At 37.3% G+C, this 12,607-nt stretch overlaps 1 protein-coding gene across 6 annotated transcripts in view; it reads right to left on the bottom strand.

The window, feature by feature from the left end:
* The window catches only part of Gria2 (glutamate ionotropic receptor AMPA type subunit 2), a 124,186-nt gene that overhangs the window by 11,010 nt on the left and 100,569 nt on the right, over positions 1-12,607 (bottom strand). For all 6 annotated transcript variants that reach the window (XM_021159170.3, XM_085835816.1, XM_029475049.2 and 3 more), the window contains exon 12: positions 11,726-11,924. In XM_021159170.3, coding sequence (XP_021014829.1) covers positions 11,726-11,924 — 199 coding nt within the window. The remainder of the gene's footprint in view (positions 1-11,725; positions 11,925-12,607) is intronic.

Genomic DNA, 12,607 nt, shown 5'->3' with positions numbered 1-12,607 from the left:
CAAGCTTGCACAAGGATAGAAAGGTCAAACCATTTTACATCTACACGAATTTCTTTGCACAGTTCTCACAAATGACTTTAATCCCCTTTAGCGGAGTGACTTTGAATAATCCATTTTTTATTATAATATGTTAATAGAAATTATAGGATGCAAAATTGAAATAATACCTTTATTTTTAAGTCATGAGATTTTGCAGGCTCTTCTTATTAAATGCCATGGAAAATTATAACCTTATTAAGGTGCTGTCAATTCATCGTAAGTTGGCTTAAGACAGACCAACAGACTTTCTGAGCTTGCCATCCCACGAATCCTAGCTGCTTCACACAAGAGCACAGTTTAATTTGATGAAAACCTCATGTCAGGTGCAATAAGAATAAGAACAGTCCTTACAGTCCTTTGTCTCTGAGGCAAGTAAGTCTATGCTGCTGCTGCTTCACGAGAACTATTACATGCAGAAGCCTGTGGCCATTGTTGTTCACTGCTCTATGGAAGGAAGGCTAGGTGTCCTCCCTTAAAAGATACTAACATTCATTACCAAATTACAGTTTCTATCAGCAAATAATTTTTCTTTTTTTTTTTTCATGGCATACCAAACTTTACTCAGAGCCATCAGACAATTTCTACACTAAAGGTTAAGAAGAATCACCTGAGAGAGTATATGATCACAAAGGCAAGCTGCACATGGCAAAAACATGATTTTCCATAGAGGGATATAAGCAAATAATATACACAGCTGTAATGAATAACCTAAAGTAAATCTGCTCCCATCTGCTACACCCAGGAGGGACACAAAAGCACATGCGAAGAACAAACCCGGTTGTGGAAGAACAGAGATTTCAAGACTCTTGTTTACTTTGGAGTTTTCTCACAAGGTCTCAGAAATCTCATACAGCTTGGTTCAGGGACCCTGTTCCAACAGTTCTTCTCTTAACCTCCTGCTGTTTATATCTGATTCTTCTCATTCATGAATGTCTTCCAACCTTGAAAACATTCTGCTGGAACTAATCTATTGTCAAGGCCAGAAGCTGGAAAGAACCCAGATGCCCCTCAACAGAGGAATGGATACAGAAAATGTGGTATATTTACACAATGGAGTACTACTCAGCTATTAAAAAAAACTAATTTATGAAATTCCTAGGCAAATGGATGGACCTGGAGGGCATCATCCTGAGTGAGGTAACCCAATCACAAAGGAACTCGCACAGTATGTACTCACTGATAAGTGGATATTAGCCCAGAAACTTAGGATACCCAACATATAAGATACAATTTGCTAAACGCATGAAATTCAAGAAGAACGAAGACCAAAGTGTGGACACTTTGCCCCTTCTTAGAAATGGGAACAAAACACCCATGGAAGGAGTTACAGAGACAAAATTTGGAACTGTGACGAAACGATGGACCATCTAGTGATTGCCATATGCAGGGATCCATCCCATAATCAGCTTCCAAACGCTGACACCATTGCATACACTAGCAAGATTTTGCTGAAAGGACCCAGATATAGCTGTCTCTTGTGAGACTATGCCGGGGCCTAGCAAACACAGAAGTGGATGCTCACAGTCAGCTATTGGATGGATCACAAGGCCCCCAATGGAGGAGCTAGAGAAAGTACCCAAGGAGCTAAAGGGAACTGCAACTCTATAGGTGGAACAACAATATGAACTAACCAGTACCCCGGAGCTCCTATCTCTAGCTGCATATGTATCAAAAGATGGCCTAGTCGGCCATCACTGCAAAGAGAGGCCGATTGGACTTGCAAACTTTATATGCCCCAGTACAGGGGAACCCCAGGGCCAAAAAGGGGGGGTGGGTGGGTAGGGGATTGGGAGGGTGGGTATGGGGGACTTTTGGGATAGCATTGAAAATGTAAACAAGGAAAATACCTAATTAAAAAAAAAATAATGTCAATGAAGTTACTTCCTTTAAAAAGAAATGCGGAAGAATTCACTAGGAAACAGAATAGAACAAAACTTGCATTCCCTTTAAGACTGGGGACTCCAGCATCCAAGTGATGGGCTCAAAGGATGGAGTAGCCCTTGGCATAGGCACATGGGACTGTGTGCAGAAACTGGGACTCAGAAAACAATCACCAGGACATTGCAAGAGCAAGGACTTCACCTTTCCAGATAGCAAAGCTGACTGCTCCACTCTATCTGCAGACATGGGGTTGGAAGCATCTAAACAGCAATGGAGGTATTTCCAAAGTAATCTCCAGCTAGAGAATTTTGCTTCCCTACTGCCTCATTACTCATGAGCAAGGAGTCAAAAGCGACTCCAAAGGGCTCTGATGCCAAATCACTTGCAAGGTTTGACTAGTAAGACTTACTCTCTCCAAAGATCACATAAACCAAGAAGATACAAGAAAATGTGGGTTGGTGATAGAGCACAAGTCTGTCTCTCTAAGACAGTCAGTCTTGTAGAAAACAGTCCATACCACGTGAAGGTCTCTCCTTGGAATTACACTTGTTTAAGATAAGAGATCCTTCCTTGCTTCTTATCTCAGAGGCTCTACTGAAACATCCTGCTCCCAACCCCCAAAAGCATCACAACTCTTTCAAAAGTTCATAATCTCCATCAACTGACTGCAAAGATAATGAAATGGATTAAATCTCCATAAGGAATTCAAATCAGTGATTAAAAAACAACAACAATGAATTACAAGAAAATGGAGAAAATCGCCTAAATAAATTAAGGAGAACAAAGCAGGATATGCATACAAAATTCAACTCCTGGTGATTTGGGAGGATAAACCTAAATCTAGGAAGCAAATAATTTTAAATCACATAGATGTATTTCCATTACTGATAATATCCCTTCCCGAGATCAGAGTTGGAAGCATTCTCTGGCCAGCCAGGCTTCCTCTCTGGTATGACATACAGCTCCAAGAATGCTCCCCCAGGAACCCAATTCTCAGCCTAATGATCATTATAGCATCCTGTAAAGAGCAGATTCCTTTAGAAGATGCAAATTCATTGACTGTTTGGAGACATGGTGTGGAAAACCAATTTTTGCCTGTTGTTGGAAAACAAATTATTTACCATTTCTTCTTTCTGTCTTTTTTTTTTTTTTTTTTTTTTTAAGCTTCTACTACAACTTCACTGTAGTTGATTTTAGGTAAATTGATAGTCTCAACTCCAAATTTTTTCTAACATGACTTCCCACAAAAATATGATGTTTAAACATTTGTAACAAAATGTAAGCTGACTAAAAGGGATTAAAAATAAAATTATACATATATTTTATCAATTTATCCACTGAATTTGTCAATTATTCCAAATTGAAAGAAATATCTGAGGTACATTAAAGTATTAAATAAAGGGCTGGACAGATGGCTCAGCAGTTAAGAGCACTGGCTTCATTTGCAGAGGTTTCGAGTTCAATACCCAACAACCACATGGTGGCTCACAACCATCTGTAATAGGATCTGATGCCCTCTTCTGTCATGCAGGCATACATGCAAATAGCACTCATATACATAAATATATAAAAATAACACCTTTTTATAAAGGTGTTAGATAAAATATTTTCTAATTGTGGATTGTCTTTGTGAAAGTTCATGTGTTAGCAATAAAAAAATTCCATTTTCCTACTATATTGGAGAGTACTTTCCAAAATTTGAATTTGTTATTGCCAAGGTTTAAAGGTATTAAAATGCCATGTGGGAAATGGATATATTGACACAATATCTGCACTGAACAACTTAGGTGCTGTCTTCATTGTCTCCAGTCAGCAAATGTCTGTGTGCCTACACTCTGCGCCTACACTGTCTGTGCGCCTACACTGTGAGCCTACACTGTCTGTGTGCCTACACTGTCTGTGCACCTACATTGTCTGTGTGCCTACACAGACAACGTTGCTTTGAAACTGTATCTGTCTTTAGGGATAAAGTTTTAAAGACACCGATCTAAGCTAAGCCTTCCAGACAAAATGACCAAGGACTTCATTTTTCGTCATTGCCTTCAACATAAATTATTTAGCATAATTCCACTCTCCCTTTTGTCATCTCAAGAATAAATTTCTAGTAAAGGGAAGTATTTGGAGCTGAGTGTGGTGATTCACGTTGATTGGGGAGCATCTGTCCCCAAAAGGCAGTAGATGGTGGGAAAGTTCAAGGCCAGACTGGGAAGGACTGTTCCAGAAAAGCAAAATTAAACAATCAAAAATTCATTTGGATTAAAATTGTATAGGATAGTGACTTCACACCTCAATTTTCAAGGAAAGACAATTTCACATATTTTATATTTATTTTTATAATATGCTAGCCACTTTTAAATATGAGATTAAAATCTTTTCATAGTCAATGTATTTCATTTTGGGAAACAAATATTTGTGTCTGCCTACTATTTTGTTTTAACTTCATTTTATGATATTGCTTAATTCCTTCTGTTTCCATTTATTTTCAAAGTTTGTATTGAAAATGAGCAGCCATATTTACAAGACAAAATGCTTTGGGAGAATACTTGATAAGATTCAGAACAAAACTATTCAGAAATATGTATGATAACTTATTTCTATCTTATGTCTTCCTTCAAATGTCAAAACTCTAATTGAAAAGTTTCCTAGATTTTAGCAACAGTGTTTTGATTTCATTTTTATTTTATTCTGATAAATAATATCAAGGCACAATTTGTTTTCTCCCTGCCATATCATTATGGCAACTAGTGTGGGAGGAAAAAAACTGTAAAAAACAGACAGAAGTAATTATTTTATTTAAACAAGGTAATAAAATGCATCGAAATCCAAATGAAACATGGAAATTGGGAATGTTAAGCGTTTTAAAATGGGAGTGTTCTCAAAGATTTTCAGCATTGTAACCTTTGCTGTAAGATTGTCTTCAGCATTTGCTGGTGTGAAAACCAATGCTTATTGTGTATGGTCTGTAAGCAAAAGCTTCCTGTCTTCTGATTACAGAGCATTCATTGTGACAGGAGGTGGTTTCTAAATTACCCAGCTGGACAGTCAGAGGCCAGTGACATTTGTGGAGAATAGCTATGGGACAAAAATAACCCACTTGTCCTGAAAAGGTCTACTAGCTTACCCAATAATCATAATTTAATAATAAAATATAGCCTTTTTCTCAGCATTTGGTCCACTGATGTCACACGAGTCAGGATAGCCTCCTGTCTCTGTCTTTAGTCTTATCTTCCCATGAAATATGAGGAATTTCTACTGCATGGTTGCTAAGCCTGGCATTTACTTTTAAAGAAACCAATGTCAAAGCCTGCTAAAACTTTAACTTCTTTTGCCATGTTCTATTCCATTCAAGCTGAACAAGAACAGCAGGGCAGGTTTGTCTCAGGCTGACTATGTCCTAAAACCCCACAGATGAATCAAACACCTCCTCAGTTGTTCTGTGGAATGGTGAGAAAATTAAAATATCAGAGAAAGGAAGGCTGCCAACCAGGAGGAAATGACTTCACCTTGTTCTGGGTCATCTAGACAAGGTGGTAGCATGCAGGAGCTGGCAGATGAACAGATTGCCCTGCTGTACCCAATCCACATAACATGAAGGAATGGGAATCTGTAATAGATATGACAAACCATGCATAAATACCTTCACCATGTGCACTGTGCTACTCATTGCTATGTATTCACATTCAGCATTTATTTCATGCCTACAGTTTTAGAAGCTATTTACATATTTAAGCCTGTGTGAAGGACTATAAAGAATCTCTTCTTGTATGAGTAACATCCTACACATACAGAAATATATATGACTGCACTCAATTTCTCAAACCTCTGAAAGTCGTACGTACATGTGGCTGATATTCCCAATCTACAGATACATATTTATGCCTGCACACATGCACTGATGATCTTGATACCTAGAACAGAAATATCTGGCAGTGTTGAAAATAATAAAATAGAAGGAGGATTTACAAACTAGTGAAATCTTTATTCTACATGTCTAAAGTATCAGAAAATTATGCTGCATCATTGCTCCATGCAAATAGCAAATCTAAAAATTGTGGTGCTACTGAAAAAGCACGTACTATTTTGTAAGTAAGTGTGTAATGACTAGAACACTTTTATTTGTCATCGCATTTACCTATTTTATTGCAGATAAGGAATGGAAACTAGGACCTTGCATGTGCCAGGAACATGAGCTCTGCTTCTACTTCATAGTTACATCCCTAGGGAGTGACCCTGTTGTGTAATTTTATTTCAAATCTAAGTCTCCCTAAGTTTCCTGGGCTGGTTTTTAAATCATTCTGCAACCCAGGTAGACCTCAAACTGGTGACTCTCTCATTCTCATTCTCAAATAGCTGTCATTAAAGGCACCTACTTCCCAAGCTCAGACAATAATTATGTAAATATAGGTAGGTGTCATTAAAGCCATAAACATAGTAACAAAACATTTTGTTCGGATTTAGGAATAATCTCAGTTATTGTAAATCTCTGGTAACCATGATTATTGAAGTGTGAAATGCACACGCTCATGACACACACTGAGAGACACACAAACAAATACTCTCATATACAGAATCAGGAAAGTTTCAAACTAATTCTTTCATTCCCCAGGACAGCCAGGGCTATACAGAGAAACCCTGTCTCGAAAAACCAAAAAAAAAAAAAAAAAAAAAAAAAAATTCTTTCATTCTAATGAAGAACAATTGCATCGATCCTCCGCATCTGTAATTTCTACTGTTTGTAAACTAAAACATGTCTATGATATTGAGTAACAACTCTGTAGTCTGATGAACTAAGATCAGAGTAATTCTGCCATTTACAAATGAGAATAATTAGTCTACTTACTTGAGAGATAGGGAAACTTTACTTAGACCATGTTTTTCCCCTGAGACTAATAGCACTAACACATACCACTTGGTCAGAGAGTGAATAGTGTGTCTTGCCCACTCACAAGTGATAACTTGAGGAAATGGCTTGATTACAGTGAGAAGGACTCGAGGCATGTGGCATGCGGGAAAGAACTCTTGTTCCCCTTCTGCAAGTCAATCATTATCCTTTGTGGACTAACAGACCTGTGGCAGGCTCATAGAGAAAGCCTGCTCTAGATTCTAACTTGCTGTGGGAATATGACAAACATAGGTTCTGCAAAAAACTCATAAAACTATGATCTGCCCTATTTTAATGAGGGGAAATTATCAAAATTTGAAACTCTAAAAATAGTAGTTTATATTTGAAATCCCATTTCTCTCCTAATTATAGGTATGTTACAACGGCACTCTAATTAAGTATGATTAGCAAATCCATAGCAGGTCACGACAGCATACTGGGATCCATAGAGAGAAGACTTGTCAGCACCTAGAGAACAGTTCCCGGTCCACACCTCCCAGTTTTTACTAGATCAGACTCCACTTTCTCTTTCTTGAAACATCAACTGAATATTGATGTTAATATATTGATGAATGAGTAGAATACAGAGTTTAAATTAGAAAATTTAGGGCTTAGGTCACACTTCTAAATCTACTATGAACACACTGGCCTCAATAAAGTAATATTAACATAACTTGACTTCATATTTAATTATTTATCTGAACTCTAAAAGTACTTAAGGCTTTGACTGAAACAGCTAACATCACAAAAGTTAAAAAGAAATCATTATAAATTAAAAATTCAATATTAGTTACTTTTACAGAAACAGTTATTTTATAAAACTTATAATAAAAATTAGGTGCACCTGTAAAAGATCCAAATTGCTATTTAGAAATGGATATTCATTTTAAATTGTAATGTTTCTTTCATTTCTTTATCTACTATTTAAGATTTGGACTGTGACCTTACTTCTCAAATTATTTATCCCAAACCTGGATTTAAAGCATTCTGTCATAGAAACAGACAATTGCCTTAGTTACTCATAGTAGTTCTAGCAGAATTAATAAAATTCCAAGATTAAAGAACAAAAATACGTAAAGCTAGCCACACAATGAAATCATGTCATATTAGAAAATGTTATTGTTGTTCTTCCTATGGGGCTGCAAACCCCTTCAGCTCCTTTCTCTAACTCCTCCATTGAGAACCCCATGCTCAGTCCCATGGTTGGCTGTGAGTGTCTGCCTCTGTATTTGTCAAACTCTGGCAGAGCCTCTCAGGAGACAGCTATGTCAGGCTGCTATCAGCATGCACTTCTTGGCATCCAAAATAGTGTCTGGGTTTGGTGACTGTATATGGGATGGATCCCCAGGTGGGGCAGTCTCTGGATGGCCTTTCAAGTACACATGGAGGGACCCATAACTCCAGCCGCATATGTAAGCAGAGGGTAACTTTGTCAGGAAACAATGGGAGGAGAGGCCCTTGGTCCCGAGAAGGTTCCATGCCCCAGTGTAGGGGAATTCGAGGGCGGGGAGGCAGGAGTGAGTGTATGGGTAGGGCAATACCCTCATAGAAGCAGGGGGATGGGAGATGAGATAGTGGGTTCCTAGGGGTGAAATCAGGAAAGGGGATAACATTTGAAATGTAAATAAAGAAAATATTCAATAGAAATAAATAAAATGAATAAAATTTTCTGTGATTAATACTAAAAGAAAAAGAAAAGGAAATGTTATATTAGAGCAATAATCCAAAGAAGGGCAATTATCCTTCTCCCACAGGTAATTAGATCTTTCACTAGGAGTTTGGTCAGGTAGTAAATAAAGCAGGTGTCCAGAGAAGAAAGCACACCAGCGCATCTTCAGTCTGAAAGCCCACTTCCTCTGTTCCTTCTTCCTGGTTGGCTGGCCACCATGACAATCAAATGTGGTTAGCTTTCAGCCTGCCTTGAATGTTCCAGTCACGAAAACTCAAATTCCCCATAGGTAAAGGACAGTTGAAGAAGAGCATAAGCTCAGTGTGTGTGGTGATTATGAATCTCACGAAGAGAAGCACACATTTCCTTTGCAAATTCCTTCTTTCTCAGAAATGTAAAATTTCAACTATGTTCAGCTAACAGACTGAGGATTAATGGGAATTGTTGACAAAAAATTGTTTTGTCTTTAAAGGGTCTAAATTAACTATGTTTTGATCTATCTATTTTACATGACACTCAGTTGATTGGAGTTTTTAGTTTAAATGTAACCCATGACAGAATTTCTTTACATTGAAGCATGCAAGAAGGAATGATGCACTATGGCTCCAGATGGAAAGTTACAGCATCCTGGGGAAAAAAAAAACCACTGGGATAAACAAGGAAGGAAGTCATTTATCGTTTTACATCAGGTGACCGCATTATCAAATAGAAACAGAAGTGGCAAGTGTGTCAAAAATCACTCTTAGACTAGCAGGCCTTTGTTTAATCTAATTTGGAGAGTTGTGCCTTAAAGAACAATAAACTTCAAGTCACAAACATGTCATGTTATTTCAATGAAAACATTAGTGTGTTTATATTGTGGTGGTCTGTGTTTTTAATCTAAACTCCCATTTACTGACAGGAACAAAATAAGGAGAATATTCAAGCACACCGTTTCTTTCTCTGGCTAAGAGCTGATTGCAATGCTGCATGCATTCCAATCCAGCCGGGTTGTTTCTAATTCCTTCCAGAGCTGCAATATGATAGACACTATGAGGACCTGTTCACATTTCAACCAAAACTGATGCTGTAACTTCATAGAGTTAAACATGTATCTGATCAAGAATAGAATCTAGACACTGGGAAACAAAGACATGGCTGTACAAGACAAAACCATAAAGACTCCTTTTTAGCTCTCAGGATACATCAAACTCACTGGCCACTGATTTAATAGTACATAGAAATCAAACAATAACTATGAGCCACATGTATTCATCAGATATATGTTACTGTAACAGGATATATTAGAATATCAATATTATTTTTAAAGCTGATTTGGTCAGAGTTTTGGAAACTAAAAATCCAAGAATGAGCATCAGCACCATGCATGTCTACAGTGAGGGCCTCCTTAGATGTGTCACAGCATGGTGATAAAGAAAGGCCAGAAATGGCCATATGCAGAAGGGACAAAATCTATAAGAGACTTCATTTTATAACACCCTATAATCATGAGAACCAACCAAAGTCCCACAATAACAACCTTAATTCTCTCCCAAAGTAGCTCCAATAGCGACCCCATCACTTTGTACTAAACTCCATTTTTAAGAAGTCCCACCACCTTCTCCGAACCTCACACCAGGAACCAAGATTCTATCGTATGAATTTCTGAAGGACAACTGAAGCCACTTCATAAACACAGTCCTGAATTATCAGACAGAAATCCTATAAGGTTGAAAAAATAATATGCAAAAAAAATATCTTTGGGAAATTTCATCAGGAGAACACAGCAGTTTGCGCAAGTGACTGGTTGTTTCTTCATTACAGTAGGAAGCATAAACTAGGACATCAAATCTTGGGCAAAATGCACAGTTATGGTATAACCAAGTTCTACATAGCATGGATGCACTGAAGCATAAGAGTAGCAATACTCCTTGGCCAGGGTGACCTTGTTTTCTCATCTGTATAATGGGCAATTTGAGCCAGATGGCCATGGTACTCAAATTCTTGCTGCTTATACCTGCATTTCTGATTGACTGAGTGAAGACATGCTGAAATACAAAGTTGCAACCACAGTTACCCAAAAGTGACAACTGCAGGTCTCAGCAGATGCAGATTCTATTGGAAGAGTATCTAGAAACAAGTATGATTATTGTATACCAATGTCTATAGCACCAATAAAGGATTATGTAGTAAGACCCTGTGCTACTCAAACATTTTCCTTACATCAAAGCATACCTGCGTTTTCCAAATAAGTAAAACAAACCCTACTGAGTAAGAGTAACTATAGTTCTAACAACTGTACTTTTAACTAGTAAGTATGCTGTCTTCTGATGCAGTCTATTAAAACTACTGTTATATAAAGCTAGGTTCCCAAGCACATTTCTTCCCATCCCAACATGGCCCCAATTCAAGATAATCGGCAAGAGATAACACAGGAAATGCAGGAGGAGAGTGTAGAAATCACAATCTACTGCTCTGACATTTAACATGTTGAAGGTCCTAGAGGCTGATTGGCCAACATCTCACACACTGATATACATTCAAAGTATTTGGTAACTATCAGATTATCTTTTGTCATATTTTTGGGTTACTTAATATATTAGCTATGTGAAAAATATTAGTAGAATGAGCTATTCTGAAAACACAATGCAAACATGAAAGAAACTTATTCTATCATCAAATGTTTTATAATGGATTGAAAGAAAAAGTTAACCTACACTTAATACACACATTGTAATTGTATTGCCTATTTTAAATGTTACAAAGTTGAGGACTTTTCCTTTGAAGAATTTCCTCAAAAATTCCTACCTGCTTCTTAATTTTGAAATAGCACACTGGATGCAAGCACATGTCTCTTTGTGCCAAAATCATGCATGGTAGTTAAGCATGGTTATCATAACTGTGCTTATAGAACATGAAAGAAGTATGTAGTACTCTTTCTTTAGAAAACAGTAATAACTTATACTGTATTTTGTTTCAATTTTGATCCCATAGAATGTTTATCACTTTTGATAAAATTCAGACTGTATAGCATCATTATGCATTTTCCTCTGAGAAATTAAGAATAAGAATACATGGAAGCATGGTTATAGTTGGAGATCAGAAGGCATGGAAGGTCTAAGATAGAGACAGAACCAGAGCAGAAACAGTGACAGAGACAGCTGGTCCTTCTCACACGTCAGCTTTCATGGACCATGGGAAGAATGGGGGTGGGAATAATTTATGGGGGCTAAATTTAGAAAACAACACAGAAACTAAAAATAAGAATCACTTACCCTGAAAAACTCTTTAGTGGAGCCAGAGTCTAAAGTTCCATAAGCAATTTCTGTTTGCTTAGACAAATCCTCAGCACTTTCGATGGGCGACACCATCCTCTCTACAGTCAGGAAGGCAGCTAAGTTAGCCGTGTAGGAGGAGATGATGATCAGGGTAAAGAACCACCACACACCTCCAACAATGCGCCCAGAGAGAGATCTGATAACAAGTATGAAATGGATTCGTAAAGTGCAATGAATGATCTAATATAAAAGAAGTTTACATTCATATGCAAATAGCCACTTATAGAAGAGTTTACCTTATAGCTTGCAATATATCTTTTCATTAGTGAAACTAGAAATTACTAATCATTTTTGGGCAAGGTATACAGAATAATGAGGTTGAGATCTATGGATGTACCCAAAGACTTAAACTCCATTCTTGGGAGTCTCTCATAATGGACCCAAATAGTTGATGGTGTAAAATTCCACAAGAAAGAAACTTCAATGTAGAAACATACAACTAATTGATCTAATATGCAAAATACTTTGTCTACTCCCATGATAAATATGCACAAACAAGAGAACCTAAGAACATTAGTTAAGTTCAAACAAAACAAATATTAAGAAATGATTTTATCATAAATGTAGCTTTAAACATGAAAGAAACTGTCTCTTTAACACAGTCCACCCCAATCCCACAAAGAGACCCATTTCCATTAGGTTTTTTGGGCGTGCAAACACATGGGTATTCGATGCAGTACAGGAAAGAAATGGACAAATGAAATGATACTAAAATAAAACATAATTCTTAATGAGTATAAATCAAATGCTTTAATGGTGTGTACTGCTCTGACCCTGTTCCTTTGTGTTTCCTGCTTAAGAGAAAAAGAAAACTCAAAG

This window comes from Mus caroli, unplaced genomic scaffold, assembly GCF_978045245.1.
Source record: "Mus caroli unplaced genomic scaffold, Mus_caroli_1 scaffold_3, whole genome shotgun sequence".
NCBI classification, from domain to species: domain Eukaryota; kingdom Metazoa; phylum Chordata; class Mammalia; order Rodentia; family Muridae; genus Mus; species Mus caroli.
The sequence above is the reverse complement of the archived record's forward strand: the minus strand, read 5'-3'. Positions and strand labels throughout refer to the sequence as shown.